At 33.4% G+C, this 19,107-nt stretch overlaps 3 protein-coding genes across 4 annotated transcripts; 1 reads left to right on the top strand and 2 right to left on the bottom strand.

The window, feature by feature from the left end:
* Nucleotides 1-60: 60 nt before the first annotated feature.
* LOC130653727 (uncharacterized) lies at nucleotides 61-7,872 on the bottom strand. The gene is made up of 7 exons (XM_057456240.1): nucleotides 7,708-7,872; nucleotides 7,332-7,395; nucleotides 6,378-6,556; nucleotides 6,246-6,297; nucleotides 4,866-5,096; nucleotides 3,554-3,862; nucleotides 61-2,656 (listed from the first exon to the last, which is right to left on the bottom strand). Exons 1-7 carry the CDS (start codon nucleotides 7,870-7,872, stop codon nucleotides 882-884), a joined length of 2,775 nt encoding a protein of 924 aa, XP_057312223.1. The 3' UTR covers nucleotides 61-881.
* Nucleotides 7,873-11,386: 3,514 nt separating this feature from the next.
* LOC130655074 (uncharacterized) lies at nucleotides 11,387-14,425 on the top strand. 2 transcript variants are annotated; one of them, XM_057457774.1, is made up of 8 exons: nucleotides 11,387-11,474; nucleotides 11,682-11,751; nucleotides 11,961-11,993; nucleotides 12,360-12,569; nucleotides 12,814-12,836; nucleotides 13,246-13,366; nucleotides 13,791-13,805; nucleotides 13,896-14,425. In XM_057457774.1, exons 2-8 carry the CDS (start codon nucleotides 11,685-11,687, stop codon nucleotides 14,024-14,026), a joined length of 600 nt encoding a protein of 199 aa, XP_057313757.1. In that variant the 5' UTR covers nucleotides 11,387-11,474; nucleotides 11,682-11,684; the 3' UTR covers nucleotides 14,027-14,425. The 2 variants fall into 2 exon arrangements, with proteins under 2 accessions (XP_057313757.1, XP_057313758.1); XM_057457775.1 differs by lacking the exon at nucleotides 11,387-11,474 and having other exon boundaries at nucleotides 11,502-11,751.
* A 997-nt stretch (nucleotides 14,426-15,422) lies between these two features.
* Nucleotides 15,423-18,180, bottom strand: LOC130655610 (uncharacterized). Its single transcript, XM_057458376.1, has 3 exons — nucleotides 17,262-18,180; nucleotides 17,079-17,174; nucleotides 15,423-15,926 (listed from the first exon to the last, which is right to left on the bottom strand). Exons 1-3 carry the CDS (start codon nucleotides 17,397-17,399, stop codon nucleotides 15,852-15,854), a joined length of 309 nt encoding a protein of 102 aa, XP_057314359.1. The 5' UTR covers nucleotides 17,400-18,180; the 3' UTR covers nucleotides 15,423-15,851.
* Nucleotides 18,181-19,107: the final 927 nt, after the last annotated feature.

Below are 19,107 nucleotides of genomic sequence, written 5' to 3'. Positions count from 1 at the left end.
TAAAGTCGGCTCTTTACAGTCCAGTATTTACGTTACAAGGAAAAACTCTGTTAGAACAACTAATTGAAATAATGTATATATTTACACGTTATTACTCCGAACACAGTTGTCGTTAATACTGTCATGGAATGCTTAACCCCAGGTAGTGTATCCCTGCATAACCATATATAAGTAAGTACCGCGAGAATGTACTAAAAAGAAATTATTTTAAAAAGTGAAGTTAAAGCTATCATGACAGTAAAACGAGAGAACTTTTCCAAAACAATAAAGTATATAAAAAATTACCAAAACGTAGATAAAACTATTCTTTATGGTAAAGAAAATATAAAAAAGTTCTCCTTTACAATACGTGAAAAAATAAGTAAAAAATAGAAACAAGTAAAAGAGTTTTAGAAGTTACATAAAATCAGAAGACGCAACATAATATTAATCCACAGTTCCATCTGGAGAAATGGCCTAGGTACAACATTGCCGAAACACGTGACAAATCATCATTCGTATAAAAACACAAAAAGTAACTCCAGTTTATTTCGAATACAATTAAAAAAAATTATTATTCATAAATAGTCCAAAAATGCACAAAAGTTATTTATGCCAGTGAAACAATTATCTCAGCTTTCGTATAGGGCGATGCATAACAACAGTCAAGAGCAAAATTCACTGCCATGATGATTGATATTAGCTGGAATCTCTTAAAAAAGAGGGATGTTCCCAGGGTTCAAGAAGTTACGAGTTAGTAAATCAATTAATCAAAGTTTTACAGATTTTATTCGAACCAACCTCGTGTCCAAACTCTCAGAAACGAGGTTGTCTTCTAGAAACTATTTATCTATTAAATAATTAAGATAAAAAAAATATCGCATTTAAAAAAAAAAACACGCTTATTTGGGAGTTTTCAGGCCAGCATTTTTTTCTCTTTGTTGGGCGTGTGAATCCATGGTCTTTTTAAGAGCTACCATTGCATTCGCATCAATAGTTGTGTAGTTCGTTTTATCAAAGGTTTCTATAGGCGATTTTGGTGTATGTCTTTTAGGAGATATGGGATGCATGAATGTATCCTGTTTACCCACAAGAACATAATTCAACTTACTGTCCTTTATTCTACCACTAGTTGACGGCGATAATATATTCCAGTATTCAGTGCTCATTCGCGTGTTGAGCCGGCCAGCGTTTACATTTTCATACGATCCATTAGCTGAGCTATGTGCAGAATCACCGTCAAGTCCTGGCACGGCGTGATAAATGCTATCCTGATCGTCGTATTGAGCAAAGTCGTTATTTTTATTTTTGATGCGAAGCGGTGTTGGAATGTGTTTTTTGCGCTTGCTCAATTCAGAAGTGACATTGACATACGAGTCGTCGTCGTCACTGTGGATATTTTGTGGTCCCTTAACATTAACATAATCCGTCGGCGTAAATGGTATACTACGCAGACTAGAACCTGTTCTATCGTCGCCAGTAGCCTCTGTCCATTTATCAATCAACGGATCAGACAGATGCTTTGTCGAGCCCCGGCGGTAATTGTTTGTTCGTCTAGTAACGCCAGGGTTGGTGATATTCAACGTATTGCTATCAGAATTGTTCCTTGTAACTTCAACGTTCCGGTAGATGGGCTCATCGTTTTGTTTACTCTGAAAATTATTGTTATATACCGATGGTGACGACTCGGCACTTGCTGTAAAAAAAGCGTCGTCCGACTCCACTGAATGTAATGTTATACGCTTTTCAAATTCTCGGTCAATTTCATTCAGCAAACTGCTTGAGTCATCAAATTTTTCACCAGTTAGATCGTCAGTAGACGGATACTCGAAAACGCTGGGTTGCAAAAGACTAACAGGCGACCGTGGGGGCGGTGTGGGCGTTTTTTGCACATCGAATTTAGTTTTAGGATTTCCCCCTTTTTTACCTTTTGTTAAAACACGCATGGCGGGATTGTATGTAGCGCTCGTATAACTATCTGCAGACGTTCTTACATGTCGATCACTGATTTCACTTTTGTCGCTTGCAGGTATACTCATGTTAATGTTTGAAACCACAGCCCCCGGCTTACTAACAAGCATATCAGTGCTGGAAGATAGTTTTTTAAGAACTGGTTGACTAATATTATTCTTCTTTTCTGCAATCATTTCAGCCGATCTAGATGTTTTAGGTTTTTCCACTTCCAGTGTGTTGTCATACCTATGGATGTCATTTGTTGTCATGCTTCTTGGTTTAGTCATAATCTTCTCCTCCTTACTCTCCACCTTTGAAGCTTCTTCAGTTTCGTGTTCGCCTTGTGTTTGGTCAGTTTTGTTTTGTTCAATAGGTGCCAGGGGTTTTGGACGACTCCTAGGATAAGCACCTGGTATTTGAGCAGACGTAGTTCTTATCATGCCTAGCGCATTTGAGTTATCTGTGGACACATCAACTCGATTAAACGGCCTCCGATCAATACTTGAAAATATTGATGAATCATGATCAGAGTTACAAGCGAGGAAACCAGAACTTTTCTTTCGGTAGGCGTCACTCTGAGCTCTTATTCTTTTCTTTTTACGCATGCGGTCACTTGCACGTAACATAACCCTGCGAATGAAGCTTTTGTCCCCGACGTTGCGACGAGCTTGATCTAATTCGTCAAGCATAGCGGAACCATGAAAATCGTTATGCGTCATCGAAGCTGAAAGAACAAGTGGGTTTAAATTTTAATATAATGACCATATTATGATGGTGCATGCACATTTCTTGAATATCAAGATTAACTGACTCAAGTCGAGAGTGGATAAATGTGATATTTAACAGGAATGGGCATAAAATATATGTTTTATTATAAACTATATTAAATAAATATATTAAATTATATATCCGTGTTTTCAGAAATAAAAAATGCGTCCGAAGATGTTTACAAACTTCCCGTCTCAATCATTTCCGAATACCTTTAACCAATCAGGTATAGTTAATAAATTCAAAACAAAATAAATTAACGCTTGAACGATTTGAAATCAACATGAAACTGATTATAAATAAAAACAAAGCAACAGTTAAATTAGCATAAAATTTTGTTCCATTAAGTAATAGGGGTGAAATATCAAACATGTCAAGGTTTAATGAGACATCCGGAATTATTCTTGAAATACTTAACAAAGCGAGACTGAACACCGATGACCTATGTAATCGCGCTAAATATTTTTGTCATGCATCTAAATATCTTTAAAAGCTAGCAAAACTATTCATGTTGCATTTCCCTTCGTTGTTTTTATATTTTACAAATAAAACATTTGAAATTTATAATTCTTTCTTTGTTTCCAACACTTCTTCTATGTTTTTAATGTAGAAACGTGAAAAAAACACAAATAAACAGACGAAGAATAGAGAGTTGATTGCAATATGCTGTGTTTTAAATGCTCTCCATGTGCTTCCTTATTGTTACTTATACAAGTGCTCTTCACCAATTGCTTCAAATCTAAAAAATTTCAGCCTTTGTTTTGTTTATCGAAGTTATAAAAATTACATGTTATTACCAAAATTTATTCGTTATATGTGTCATCAATAAATTAAAATTAAATCGTATACGTACATGACTCAGGATTTGACATTTGGCTTTTGATAAAATCGAAGGCTTTAGCAACTTCTTCTGCGTTATTTGGTATAGATAAGTCCACCACAGGTCCTTTGTGTTTCGACGAAGTACCTTTAATCTCAAATGAGAAAATGGATGGATCAGTAGGTGAGTAACTGTAATGAAATATGTCATTGATGTACCATCGATTTAAACATCTGTAGTTCTTTTCAGTGACAATGGAGAAGAAGGATGGATATAAACGAAGAGTTGCTTCGCCAGATTTGATTTTTTGTTTGTCAGGAATGACTATAGAATAAGACACGGCTAAAAAAGAAAGTTGTAACACTCGTACAAATTCTCTCAAGTTGAAAATTTAGATTACAAACTTTTGCAACTGACATAATTTTTTTTACGTTATGCAAATAAAATATTTTTTTTTTGTAATTAAGTTTATTGTGTACCTTTAATAAAATAAATTTTCACGGGAATTTAATTTCACGATTTCGCGAATCGATTTTTTAGATGTTGTGAGGAGAGTTTAATTTCGCAAATGGATAGTTTTAATAAATTTCACGAAAGTAAAATAACAATAAATAAAATTAATAGAAACTACACCGAGGAACTTAAGAAGGTATGACTTGTAACAGTATGACTATACGTTGAATATTAATTTCTGCAGATGTTTTAGATTTATTCCTGAATGTTGAAGAGAAAATGGAAGATGTTCGATCAACGAAAAGCGATTTCAAATCAAAGAAAACTGACGTCCGATGGAAAGATACTGAAATCGGATATGCAATACTCAAACAATCTACAATCAACGTTTCAACTAAAAAAAACTTCCCGTGAAATTCCCGTGAAAATTTATTTTATTAAAGGTACACAATAAACTTAATTGCAAAAAAAAATATTTTATTTGCATAACGTAAAAAAAATTATGTCAGTTGCAAAGTTTTATTAGTGTATTTCTTACATATGCAGCAAAAAAATTCATTTGCAAAATTGTCTACCATTTTAACAACGGATTGTCCCCCATTACGCTAATATAAAAGTTATCTTTGTTATAAGATATATAAACAGGTTTGGTCAAAAATTGCCGAATTCACGCAAACACAAGGACTTATTATCTCCAAATTTTGCTTAGATTCGAAAAAATGAATTTCGCTAAAATTGAATTTTGCGAATATTGGAATTGACAAAAATTGACCTTTAAAAAAATGAACCTTTAACACTCTAATTTAATGACTTATAAAACCACATTTTTTTTCTTCTATTTTATTTCCTTATCACAATCCTAATAATATTTAAAAAAAGCATATAACATTACCAGTTCCATAATAGTCAACAAGTAACTCCTTCCATTTATCTCTCACTTGAACTTTGTCAAACGAAAGATATATGGTTGAAGATGATGTTATTAAAACTAACACATTCTTTGCCTTATCGAACTCTGTACAAGTTTCTAAGCCACAGAAATCTAATGGTACAACTGATTTCTTCTTCTTCTCACTTGAATGAACAGCATCTTTGTATAAATATAAGTAGTAGCAGCGGAATTCTGAAAAAATGAAATTATGTTCAGGAATTGCCAAACGATTTGAACACGGCTGACAATCTCTGTTATCCCAAAGTTGTTTTTTTACAACACTTATAGGCCTTAATTCCAGATTGGAGTTGGAACATGAGAGATAGAATGTGGAAGCTGTATTACACAGCAAAATACAAAACATTTTTTTAAATATGTGTGGGAATAAGGTACTACATTAGCATCTAATGACATTATCTTAGCAGCAATCTTTTTTTATAAACAATGTGTACAGGTGTTGTATTGTCATGATTTTGCAGAATAAATACTAGTATTGAGCCCTCTCAGTTACTGTAGGCAATAGAACAATAGAGAGAGACTCATGTAGATGACCAGGAAGAAAGAAAACATAGACAATTATTTACAATGTTTAAAATCAAACTATGTGTTTCACAAATTATTGAAGATGTCTTAAAATATTTTGTTTGCTTATTTTCAATTAATGTTACATAAAAATGATTCTTACAAGAATTTTTTTACAGCATCTAGAAAATCATGGAATGTCTGCTAAAAAAAACCCTTGTCCAGCTCTCAATTTAACCTAACGGCCCCAATTACATTTTATGAATTACATAATAAAAAAAATAAATCTTAAAATGAACCTTTTGATGAAAAAACATTTATGGTTTGCAAAAAAAATAATTTTGGTTTGCAAATAACTACTTTAAACATTATGTCATTTAAGTGACTGAAATTCTGTTGTACCTTAGCCTTAGTTTTTGACTGTAATCCAAAAGCTTTACAACCTGAAAATTGACAAAATACAAAGCAATGGGTGAGAAAATGTTTTTACATGACAGTTTGATTTTGCTTATTAAAAAAAGCCTTAAAACATTGGCAACTTAGAATTTCTTCTCACTTATATAACACAAGAAACCAGCTGCCTGAACAAAGTAGGGTAGCATTAAAATGTGACATAAAATGGCTTATATTGGTCACATTTCACAATTTTAAAATCACTGCACATGCACCAAAACATATTATGTTCCAAATATTAAGACAGTTGATTAAAGAAACTGCAAAATAACATTGCTAACTAAAAAATGCAAAATTTCTAAATAAATATTAGCAGGGGATAAGTTAATAAAGGATAAAATGACTTCATATATTCAAAATTTGTACCTTGTTGCTTTGATTTAGAAACTTTTCGAAGAACTGCCCATCTTTGTTTCCACTAAATAATAAAAATATGTAAAATAAAATATCCAGTGTAATACAATACACATGCTTTTTAATTTATTTCTCAATGCTTACCTTTTTTCCTTCTCTGTTCAAAACAGAATTCTGAATTAAGTCCTCCATGGATATTCCACCATTATAATACAGTGGCTTTAACTTCAACACATGTTCAGATGATATATTTACTTGTAAATTGCTAGAAAATGTAAATCTCACATCAGAACAGTCAAGGTTATGCAGCCATATAATCTTTTCTTGTTTGAAACATTTTTACTGTTTTGACATATATACAGCAAGGTTTCGGCTCATACAATTTGTATATAGTGAGGAAGGGTAATTATTACGCCGGAGGGTTGTCAGGTTAAACGTTACGTCCTTAATTTACAAAAAATGGAAGTAGAATTTAGCTGTAGCTAGCGCTAAGCACATTTATACTTTCATAATTGTTAATAAAATATATAGTACAAACTCAAGTATTCAATAACTGTAAATGATGCTTCAAATTATCATAACATTTTTTCTGCTGATAACAAGTTTCTATCGTGCATGAGTAATTTTCGCTTTTATTCCGATGGAAATACCCTTCTCACTTTTGTTGACTAATTTTGTTTTTTAACATTAGAGCTTTTAAAGTCTGTTATTTGTTTTGATTGGGTAATTATGTATATTTTACAGAATAGTAGCGTTATAGATATCAGCATCATGTTGATATGACGGGAAAGTTTACGCTTTAATATCAAGGTTCAATCCGAGTTACCAAGTGACCTAGACAATTTAATTAGGCCAGGTTGTATGGTTTAGATTATTTCAGTGTGCTTTATTAACTTGCTTACATTGGAAAACACATTTTTTACTTTTTAGATGTAAACAATAAGTAGATAAAATCTTCTAAATACTTGTGTTCTTTTAAACTACAGCCTATCACTAACTAAAATCATTCAGGCTACAGAATTACTGTATTTCCGTTTGATTTTTAATAATAATTGTATATCGTATTAAAAAGAAGTCCCGAAGTTCTTTCTCCCACACCACACAGCAGGCAATAAGTAAGCTCTGCCTTCGGTTTTGTGAGGAAAGATGTTCTGTAAAGACTCTAACAATTGAGTCTCCTGTATAGTTTTGCTTCATGTAAACTGTGCCTGTAACAAGCATTTCCAAAGCATGTCATTGGCAACTCCTGCGATATGCAACCTTTCAGTACCCGTTGTAAAGGATTATTGATGTAAATTATTTATAAGAAAGTTATTGTTTCCTTTTCAGAGCTTAGTTGTATTATATTAGTTCTATTATATTAATTATTACTCCTTTAAGGAAAATTATTACGCTGTAAAATTACGCTATATATTTATAAGAAAGCCTCAGGTTGTTTATTTCTGTTATCGAAATTAAGACAACCGTTGAATACAGAGTCTGCTGCTTTACCATATAGTATGCTTACGGTTTGCTTACTCCAGTTCATAATGGCTGCTGTAATAATAAACGATCTGGATACTGGCTCGTGATTGGCCCACACAGTATCACGTGCAAACACATCCGTGAGAATAAGGTGTACATCATAGATGACTTTCATTATGATGGATGTTGTTTATAATCCCCAGACCTTTTACACAAATCAACAGGCAAAATAATGCAGGCGGTAAGTCGTGGACCAGTCCATTCCAACCTTTATTTTCAACTTTTTTTTTTCAACTTTTTATCTTGAAATTGTATGTAGTTTAGATTTAGATTATATATCAGTGAAACGTTGCTAGTAGCCACGCACAGTAAAAAGTTTTTAACCATAATTTCACTTTCTTCACCTAAGGTCTGCATTTTCCTGCCTGCCGATTTTCCTGATTTTTCCACACATTTAAAAACGTAAACATTGAAGGTCATCTATTGAAAGTAATCCCAGTGTACACTACAAAACTTAACTAATAATAGCTTTTCAAAGTTTAGAAAACATGGTGAAAGTGTGAGTATTTATTTTTTTTGTCATAAAATTAATGACGCTAAAAGGGTTAGGTGGGAGGTTAAACTTCTTAGCATTTAGCTAGCTAGCTAGCTAAACTAAACTCAAAAATTAATGTGAGCGCTAGACCCCTGTAGCTAAAACAAAGAAAACAAGAAATACTGCATGACCAAAGTAAGATTAATTTAACTGCTATTGTACACAGATGTCTACAAAACAATAACAATACACATGATATGCAGTTTGTTTACATTTAGCTAGAGCCGGTGGTAAAAATAACGAAAGGAGTAAAAAAGTCCTAAATCTTCTTCAGTATAAGTTATCTCACAGCTAAAACTGCCATTATGTTTATCTCCATTAAGAAGCTTGGGAAAGACCTACACCTCATGGAGATAATACAACTTCGTCCTCGGGCTTTCGGCGGCGGAAAAATATTTCCAGAGTGTCGAAAAAAAACCAATATACGCAAATTTTTTTTAAAGAAATGATAAAAATCAGAGCAGGCTGAAATATTCTTAAATTTTTCATGCTGAAATTATTCTTAGCATGTTCTTATTAACAAAATAAATGAAAAATACGGTCTAGATACATAATACATAATTGTGTAAAAAAAAAAACTAAAAAAAGCTTATTGAAGAAGAACTACTTTGTTCATCACTAACATACTGCCTGGCAGTGAGCAGGATTCGATCCGCGGTCCCCAGAACGGAAAGCCGCAGACTGGGATGTGCAATGATAAATATTCAGCTATTTAAAAAAAGCTTGTTAATATTCAGTCGTTTTATTCTCCGTTCTAAAAAAAATCAGCTTATTATTCGAAGACTAGTCGGTGGCCTATGGAAAATCCACGGGTTTGCCCGTTCTTTTTAAACCGCATATAGCGTGCGTCTCTCTACTTTTAGTACCATTTTGCGTGACAGACAAACAGACGTATACGGGTATAATAATATAGACATTTTTAATTTATGGGTAAATCTCAGCCTAATATTCTCAAGTATTCTTAAAAACATATATGCTTCATAAAACACATAGAACCGTTATGTTATTTTAAAGCAAATCCCCTTCCGTCCCACCTTTAGCTTTTCAATTTCTATTTCAGTTGGAGCATTGGCTGTAGTGAAGGGGGAGGGGCAAAACAGTCAAAAGTCCCAGATCTTTTATTGTTGAAAATAAACTACAATTTTAGATTGAACGATCAACTTGACCAAAAATATTTTAAAAAGTGAGAATTGACGATAAAAATAACTTTCTTCCTCTTTATGCAAAATGGATGCTGTATCAAACCTGGTTACAATTGGTTTTGGGGGAATGTTTTGTGCATTTTTTACTTATAGAATAATACGAAAAACAAGGGACGTCCGAAAAAATCTCCCCAGTGGAAAACCGACTTAAGGTAGATTGTATTATAAGACGAAAACACCAAATTCCTACTCTAAACAAAATTTCTTATTTATTTGAGCTATTGATATTTCAATTTATTGATGAAATACTGTTATCACTGTGGCTTGTGTGTTCTGAATGTATACATTTCGTACATATCGGCATTGCTGACCAAATTTTTGCTGACCCGTAACTAAGAAAAAAGCACTTGCTTAATAAGCATGCGCTGTGGACCACGGACCTATTAATTGCAAAGGTGTGATAATAGTGAACAACAAATGCAGAAAAGTTACTGTTAGACTCAATGAAAATGTCGTCAATCAATGCAGCAATTGAAGACTCTTTGTGAGCTGCAAGCTATCATTAGTCATAATAATACAAAGGAATAGCTTGTAAAGGTATACTTTTATTTCTGTCGTTTCAGTCAAGGTTGAACAATTCTTGGTTTGTCTGCTAAGTGTGCATCTCGTTGCAATAGTTGATGTTTTGTAAAAAAGGTGGGTTCGCCAGTGTAGCGATGCGAGACCTAAGCCAACACCTTTTGAAATGAGTGGAGAATTGTAATAACTAAGTCTATTCGAACCTGACTGAGGGAGTTACACAAAAAGGGTCAAAGGAAATTTTTTTGATGCACGAGTGTTTAGCCCAAATGTCAAATGGTACTCAAATCAAAATATAAAAGCAATGACCTTTAAGTCTCTTCTACTATGTGCATCATGTTACAAGATAATGGAAGTTTAATACAATGGATGTATATTGCAAGAAGTTTAAGGGAAATTGGACTCTTGGTAAATAGAATTACTAGTGGAGTAAACCATAAATGAGAGGTCTTCTTTTCTTGATTGGCGCAGATGATATCTCGACAGTGAGAATGACAGCAATCTGTCGTGACGACCTTGATACAGAAGAAGACGTATTTTAAAGATCGAACAAACTGCACTTGACAATGCAATAATATTGCTCCTCAAATTCGCTTGTCTTTAAATTAACTATTTTAACCAAACTTTCAACTTTGGTTATTCATATTTACTTCAAAAAATTGATTCAAGAACATGTCTTGTATAGTCAGTTATTATCTGCTCAGATTGTAAAGTTAAAGACAGTTTAACTGTTAACTGTGTGACATGACCTAATGGTTAAAAACTTTGCTTCGAAATCGCAAGGTCCGTGGTTCAGTCCACAGCTCCGGTATGTTTAGCAAGTGTCTTTACCACAGCTACAGGTCAACCCATGTCATGTGGGGGGACAATTGTAGGCAATGCCGGTGTATACCTAATGCATACGTTCAAAACACAGAATGTAACAGTGTTTGCAACACTGAAGTGCCAATCCTATGTCAATTTGGATTATTATTAATAATAATAATGCTACCGAATTCTCATTAAAGCATACACAAAGTTCTCTGTTTTTTTGTCACTTTTGATAAAATAATTATATATTGTTAAACTCGTTATATTTTACCATCAAGGAGGGAGTGATTCGACGAGAAAGAACATGCCCCAGCTTAGATTTGTAAGATTTTTAATTTATCGTATTGCTTACCCATGGCTTATCCAATTAGAGAATTAGAGAAAGAACATAGCTAATATGTATACTGTATATAAATATAGCACACATCAAAATATCAACACTTATTCAACTATGAGCAAAAGTTTCATTGCTCACTGAACAACCACTGAATTTTAATTAAATTCTATCATTCGGGATGTTTGAAAGTTTTGAGCATAAAACCTCTGCAAATCATGGGGGCTACCATTGCATGTGTGAAGTTTTAAAAATGCGTGCTGGAGAATAAATTAATAAATTATGTGATAGGTAGTAGACGATATCTTGATGAAAAGGTAACATTTTCTTTTATCTTAAAAATGTCTATATTTGTACAAAAATACTTACCAATGAGTTGCGAGCCAAGAAACGTGAGGAAGCAAAACTTTCCATACTGTGTTTTTGATTTGGATAACGGAAATTGCTCCCTTTAATAAAAATTCTAAAACCTTCCTGTCCGCTACTTCCTCAATCGGTGGTAAAAACATTTGTCTTTCATTTAGAGTATGCTGTTACGGTCACAGCAAGTTCTTGTCGTTTTTTATATTTCACTAGTACATCTCACACATTCAGGTAAGTACTTCATATAATACTACATCATGTAATACTGCATTCACCATCAATTTCTATAAGCTAGCTATAAGCCTCCTAGGTATAAGGGAGAATGGTGACCAGAGGTATATTTTAGTAATTTATCTAAACTTTCAAGCGCATGTTTTTGTTGTACCTTCATTCGCCTAGTTATATTAATGACTAAAATTTAGACTGCCTTTTTGTTATAGCTTCGCTTCGAATGGAACATCGGACGAAACGAGGTGAAACTATTTTTCACTTTCTTATAGTGTAATGCTAAATATCGCTTCTTGCTATGCTTTCAAAATATGTTTGTAGTTACGAAGCAATGTGCGCGCAACTGCAGATGTACCTCAATTATCAAACTCCGGGTTTTTTAAACTTCTTTATTCTTTCAAGCTTGATACTTGGTCGTTGCAAACTGCGACACGAATGTGTCTATTTTCTCGGTGCTATCGATTTACTGCAATTTTTCTTATTTTATTATAAAACCAAGTGTTTCTGTAATTTCTTTTCTGAAAAAGGTTCGGCAAAAAGGTAAAAAAAAAGCCCTGAGGACGAAGTTTGAAAAGTGTGTTAACACAAGTTTTAAAATGAATTAATTTTAGGCTTATTGTCAAGAAGTGGTATATGTCCAAAACCAACTGAAAATTTTTATGTAAAAGACGCTAGATTAAATTTTTACGGTACGAGTTATACGTTGCCTGGGGATGAGAAACCAGATTGTAATCAAAATGAATGTACCGGAGATGACGAGTGTACCGGTGACCAAAAATGTTGCACGAATCACTGTGGCGCCTCCATTTGTACGGAAGCTGGTATGTTTACAATTTGTTTAGTGTTTTAGAATTCATGTGAATTTTTTTTACAATTAGTTTAGTGTTTTAGAAGTCATGTGAATTTTTTTCTCCTATATATCTTAACGTGATTTGCATGCACATAACAGCTATAAAAAGGCGCAATCCGTGGTTCTGTCAGTACTTTAATACAGGAGAGATCTGGTTTATGTCTACAAAAGTATTTTCTTTCTCAGTAATACTTAATTATTGATTTATTTTTTAGTGAGAGACCCGCATCCTTGTGAGGTATTTCAGTATTTTCTATTTATCAATATATATATTACGATATTCAAGTTTTTGTAAACATTGACAATAAACTGCTTATTATTTGTCCTCTTAGTCAGCAAGATACACTCAGTATTACTCAGAGAGAATTTTTATGAATAACTGTCATTTGTGTGTTGTCGTCCGAACGCGTCAGCGATTATTTTTTGAGATCATAATACATTAACAGCCTGATGTATCCTCTGCAATAAATATTACACACTAATTTTATCAAAAATAGCTTACACTAATTTTTTTGCTATCCATTTGCCTTTATGCTATCTCCATCTTATTTTTGTACAGTCATGTGAGCATTATTTGGCCATGATTCTTTCTGACAGAAATAGTTGTAGCAAGTCATTTTTTAAAGTTGTATATTCATTTATTCCAGCTATTTCCTTGTCCAGCAACAAAAATTTGCAAAATAGAACGTGTTCGTTGTATAGATCCAGTATGTCCAGATTTGTATGCTATTTCAAGACCGATTTGCGTACCGGGTGGACCGTTATATGGTATGTTAAGTTTGATATTTTGCTTTCTTATTAGAGAGAGACTAAACCAACCTTGTCCCCAGGGCTCTTTCACGCCTATGATACTGTGAAGGGACGGCTCGTTGAAATATTATAGGTGTAGAACAGCTCTGGGGAAGAGGTTAAGATCAAATTTAATTTTTGTCTCAAATTTTATGCAACCAAGTGCTTCGGAGTAAACTGTAATGCATCAACCTAAAAATATATTTATGGTGTTGTTTAAAAAGTCATCTTTCCGATAAAAATCTAAAGGGCTTGTTAAGTTTTTGAATTGTTAATGAAGCGCTGAACAGAAGAAAATAATATACAACTTCGGCACCAGGGCTTCCTGCGCTTTGTGTCATAATAAAATTTTCACGTATTCGAGTTAAACTTAAAATGACTTATTATTATTTTTATATTTTAGAGGTCGGAAAAAGATGTAAGTTATATTTTTTCTTCTTCTCCTCTCTTTGAAATTCTTCTTTTTTTTTAATTTTAAAATATATATGACTTCTCACTATTATTTTAGCGCGTATACCTCGACCAAATATACTTGCTTATTTGCGACAACGTGCCTTTGAACAATCGAGGCGGAGTGAAGAAGTTCATTTTCAACCTCCTCTATCGTATTACACACCTGAAAAGAAACCGTATATATAAAGCACCGAATCGTGTGTTTGTAGCCAAGACACGAAATGATGTAGTTAGAGAAGACAAACACTCTACGCAATTCACAAACACGTGCCTAGCATACTCGTTTCCAGGGCTTTTTCCATTTTTTATGTAGTCTGGAAAAATGAGGTTGGTAGACATTAATTTGACGGGTATATATATTATCGTTATAGAGGCTCGCGATTGTCGGCCGATTTTATTAAAGCAAGTTTAGTCCAAAAAATCTATTATAAAATATTCGAAGAACATGTTAAATATTAAATTATAGTGATGTAACAACATGCACGAAACTGTAAATTATTTCGTATATCATGCAACTGTTTTGTTAAAGTAAATATATTTTGTATTATAGATATTATGCATAAGTATAAAAATATAAAAATAGTATTTTCTTCGTGTTGTAGCCTAATCAAAATTGACCTTGACTTTTCTCTAGCAATCTTTCAACGGTATTACACTCGGCTGATGTCGGAGGAAACGTACGGTAGACGAAATTAACCTTTGCGGTTTCCATACTTTATAGCCAATAACTTTGTTACGCAAAATTATTAGTAATTTAATTGTGAAAACATAGACAAAACAACTTTGCATTTATCCAAGTTAGAATACAACTCATGGACATCAACCCGTTAGAAAGCGAAACACAGAACTATTGTTTGCATTATTAGCATTTCTGATTCCAAATATGTATTCACCGCGTATCCACTATTTTTACTTCGACGCCCTGTAAAATTCACCAGTTAATTATGTGGTCACAAGGTGGTTTCAAAGATGATAGGTCAAACTGCAGCAAACTAACCTAATCACGAAATTGTTTGAGTTTTACACGGTAGAGATATTATTGCTTTCAGCCCATGAATAAATGTTACTTTTAAAGGTTGGTAAGAATTCACTTTGAATGAGCCAGTGATTTTATTGTCGCAACGTTAGATGGCAAAATATCAGTTAGTTTTCAGAAATTAATCATTCATATGCTTACCACTAATAATTGACAAAAAATTGAGTGACATTTGAAACGACCTTTTTGTCTTGTGTGTGTTGGAGAAAATTCACATCTACATTTTCTACATGAATTATTTCTGAGTTGTTTACAATCCATGCAACATAAAATTGTTGAAAATTTTTTTTTTTTATATATATACATAGAAAAAAATGAGTAGAGCGTATATTATCAGTACAATAACTTGTAGACAAGAGAGAGGATAGGGAAATCTTTTCCTTAGGGTTCTTTTTCTCTTTTTGACATGCTCGGACGGCGAGAAGAAATAAATATTTCTTTTCGCCGTCCGAGATTGTCAGAAAGAGAAAAAGAGCCCTGGGGATGAGGTTGAGGATAGAATACTAGGCGTACCAGTGGCTGTTTTTTTTAATGGAAGAAAAAGAGGAGACGACATTTAAGTTTTAAAAGAAATTTAGTGTTATCTAGCAAATATATTTCAGGAGAAAAGCAAAGATTAATACGGTTCTATCCTTCAATTTCAGCTTTTATGCCTTTGTTTATTGACAGCCAACAAGTGACATTTGACTACATTTAAATACATTTTAAACCGCTTCCGGGTTTGTAAGCTTTTCGATAAAAAACTGTGATAGGAGAATGTCAGACGGGTGTCTCGAGTGTTTTTGCGCTTCTGATTCATTGAAACAGATCAGAAAATTTTATAGATTTAAACAGCATAGAACATAGAGAATAGAGGATGGACATTCACCAATATTTACCCTAGAATCTGAATATGCATCAATCAATAATCTATAATCAATAAAAATGACAAATGGTTATTCGAAGGAATGTATTTTCACATATTTAACCAGCTTATCACAAATATCCTTTTGCTTGACTAGGAGATTTCTTGGAAGCATCTATTGATGAATTATCGTTAGACGGCACGATCTATAATAAAATTCGTAAACATTTGTTCTGCGTTTATGCTCAAAAGTCTCTTGAGATGAAAATAAAGGTCATGTTTTACATATATTTTTCATAACCAACTCTACCTCCGATAGGACTTGAGGAGCAGTTACTTGAAGTTACAAAGAAGATCCATATAAGGAGATGACGATTTTTAGAAGATTTGAAAAATTAAAGGCTAGTAGAGTCTGAAAAGCAAGATAAAGGGAGAGAAGAGAAATTCAAGGAAAATGCTGGTTAAATAAAGATTTCTCTTACAGGATGAAACAGACATGGTCAACCTCGTCCCCAGGACCTCTTTTCGCTTTCTTGATATCGGGGATGGCGCGCCATCCCCGATATCAAAAAAGCGAAAAGAGGTCCTGGGGACGAGGTTGAGACATGGTATATGGGTTTACTTTGTAATAGAGTCTACAATCATCAACAAAACAGAATAAGACAGCACGGCTAATTTCAAATTTAGCCGGCACAAGTGATCACATTGGTTGTTTCTTTATTAGAGTCGCGCATTTTTAAATTTGTCAAAGTTCAATTGTTAATTTTTACAGCGGGCTCAAAACTTTGATGTCTATTTTACGTTATTTAGTAAAATGCAACTATTTTATTTCTTACGAATTTTGCGACATTCGTGGACCGCGATGTAAATTATTTTGAGGTCGTTGTGAGGACGCGCTAAAGAATGCTACTAGAGAATTTCATGCACTTTCTACCTGACCTACGCGTGCTCAAAAGTAACAGCCTACTGGCTGCATGGAAGTGACCATTTCACTCTTTTGTCTGTGTTTGACAAATAACGACATATACTATCTTTGTTTCGTTAATTTTGTCCCTGTTTGTTGCAATGTTAGACTGAACTATGATGAACTACATTGTTAGACTGAACTCTGATGAACTACAGTGTTAGACTGGTGACTCTACAATAGTAGTATTTGTAAAAAAGTGATAGGGATGTAAATGTTGCGACAATAGAAGAAGAACACAATTGAAAGCCAACGTTTGTTATTCCAAGAACTTGTAGCAATCTTGCAAATTTATACAGTTCCTCTAAACATGGTTGTTTATTAGAAAAGAAACGGGTACACTTTTTTTAAGAAATTTAATTTAAACATGCCTGGGCGCAGGATAGTAGCTTACCTCTGGAGAGGATAACCAATGATGATGTTTTAAACAACCTCCATATATAGAAACGGAGTTGGTTTGGAAGTAACTGAAACTTTTCGTGTCTCTTTTCTAAATTAAGACTGCAGTGTCAGTGGTCAAGTGGTAGAAGGATTCTTACATAAAGCTCAAAAAAGCATTCATATCCTACTTACTAACCATTGTTTCAATCCATGACCTTTCGCCACTGATCTGGGTAGCGCTTTTATTGGCTGTTTTTATACTCACTAGCTGTGGCGTTGAGGTCCAGAGAGAATAAGAACTTTTTAAACTACTTTCCACAGCCTCCTTACTCATCGTTAAAGCTGTTTGAATTGACTATAGAAGTAATTTGACGTCAAATTGTTATTGCTATGACAACAATGAGCTATGTGGGTGGGAAGGGGGCGTTATGTTGGGGCAGGTTTGACGCGGAGTCTGAATGCCAAGATTTGTTATAATTAACGAAAATGTCCACCAAATACGTTTGTTTAAAAACTTTGTGCATAAGCGACATTGTCAAAACACCTAAGCATAATTGTGTGGTCAAATCAGTTTTAATGATCGACAATGATACGTCTTTAAATCTATCCATATGAATTTGTTCCGTAACGTCTTCTCTGTCTGTATCTTTAAATGGGTTCCCATGTTCTGTATAGACCTAAATCTTCCAAATATTAATACATAAGTGGTTTTGTGGTTGTAAGCTTGCGCGGGTTTGAGTCGTTATTTCTTTGGCCTTATTTTTAGTGGTTTGTTGCATATTTTCATTTCCGCTTTGGAGAGGTCTTTGCATGTTTCAGCCAGAAACGCTGAAAAAAATCTAAAAATCTGGAAACGTATTAGGCATACTCATTACCCTTCTTCACCTCTCTCTATTAGCCAAGAAAAAGCTTTTTTAAGAAATCTTTGCCTGTATAAATAAACTTTTAATTATGCTAGCTGTAATATTTTAACAGAGATATATCTGCCCTTTTTGCCATTGAGAGGTAGAAATACAATAGAAAAAAATAAAACCCACTGAAAGACTGAAAACGATTGCAACATGTAAAGCTCAGGGTAAATGATAAACAGCTTAAAATAGAGAAAACAACCGTCACTACAAAATAATTTATTCTGTTTTGTGCTTTGTAAAAAATGTTGTTAATTGTGTCTGGCATCTCGTCAAAATTGTAAGGTTTTACAAACAAAACAAACCGAATTGGGATTCAGTACCTCCTAGTTTGTAAGGAGAGGAAATTTGTGTATTACAAAAGAAAAGATGAGCACGATGAATATATCGTTGCGGTGGTATATGTTGATAAAGTGTTTGAGTACATCCCTTTACGCATGTCAAAGATCGTGACCATGTTTTTAAAATTGACTGGTTCATACAAAGAAGTAGAAGTGATTGAAAAATACATCAACTGATAATACTACGGAATAGAAATACCATGTTAATATCACATTAGGTGATGAAGAAAATGTAGCTTGGTTGTCAAAGAAATCATTCGATAATTAAAGAGCATGAAAGTGTTGTAAAATAATAAGTTTTTAATTTTCTTTTCAAATTCTTATTTGTCATTTTTATAAAGGAGAATTCCAGGAAAATCGCCGTCCAAAACCTGAAAAAATTGTCTGCTCTAAGAAGGTATCCGCTTTTGCAAAGGTTTTGTTATAAGAGTTTTTTATGAAATTCTGAGAGACAAAGTTTTCTTTATTCGTCTTTAAGAGGATATCGGGGTTTCCCTGTATTGACCTGCGCCTAAGTGGAATTATTAATCGAATGATATGCGACAAAAAAATTGAGTGCAAACGACCAACAGAAATATACGCTTTAACACAACTAGCTTATCTGATAGAGCTAATCAATGTGTTTAAAATTGCGGCATACAAATCTTTTGGAGCGAGTTAAGTTTAGAACGCTTTACAAACATCACTATAAAAACTCTCCATTGACAAGTAACATAACATAACATTTAGGTTAACAAAACAATTAAGTTAAAGTTAAAAACTTATATGAAAACAATAATACAAAGAATGCATT

The sequence above is a fragment of the Hydractinia symbiolongicarpus genome, chromosome 8 (assembly GCF_029227915.1).
Source record: "Hydractinia symbiolongicarpus strain clone_291-10 chromosome 8, HSymV2.1, whole genome shotgun sequence".
NCBI classification, from domain to species: domain Eukaryota; kingdom Metazoa; phylum Cnidaria; class Hydrozoa; order Anthoathecata; family Hydractiniidae; genus Hydractinia; species Hydractinia symbiolongicarpus.
Note: the sequence above shows the minus strand (reverse complement) of the source record. Positions and strands in the feature narration are given on the sequence as shown.

What these genes read in the sequence shown, in the direction of transcription:
- LOC130653727 (XM_057456240.1), bottom strand. Translation starts at nt 7,872, where the DNA reads ATGAAAGTCATCTATGATGTACACCTTATTCTCACGGATGTGTTTGCA. An exon ending in TACTTATTGCCTGCTGTGTG is followed by an intron (nt 6,557 to 7,331) that starts GTGTGGGAGAAA and finishes GTTTCAAACAAG; the next exon opens with AAAAGATTATATGGCTGCAT. An exon ending in TGTTGACTATTATGGAACTG is followed by an intron (nt 3,863 to 4,865) that starts GTAATGTTATAT and finishes TTTCTTTTTTAG; the next exon opens with CCGTGTCTTATTCTATAGTC.
- LOC130655074 (XM_057457774.1), top strand. Translation starts at nt 11,685, where the DNA reads ATGCTGTTACGGTCACAGCAAGTTCTTGTCGTTTTTTATATTTCACTA. An exon ending in CTCCATTTGTACGGAAGCTG is followed by an intron (nt 12,570 to 12,813) that starts GTATGTTTACAA and finishes TTTATTTTTTAG; the next exon opens with TGAGAGACCCGCATCCTTGT. An exon ending in GAGACCCGCATCCTTGTGAG is followed by an intron (nt 12,837 to 13,245) that starts GTATTTCAGTAT and finishes CATTTATTCCAG; the next exon opens with CTATTTCCTTGTCCAGCAAC.
- LOC130655610 (XM_057458376.1), bottom strand. Translation starts at nt 17,399, where the DNA reads ATGAGTAAGGAGGCTGTGGAAAGTAGTTTAAAAAGTTCTTATTCTCTC. An exon ending in GGTCATGGATTGAAACAATG is followed by an intron (nt 17,175 to 17,261) that starts GTTAGTAAGTAG and finishes GTCTTAATTTAG; the next exon opens with AAAAGAGACACGAAAAGTTT. An exon ending in ATTGGTTATCCTCTCCAGAG is followed by an intron (nt 15,927 to 17,078) that starts GTAAGCTACTAT and finishes ATTTTATTATAG; the next exon opens with ATCGTGCCGTCTAACGATAA.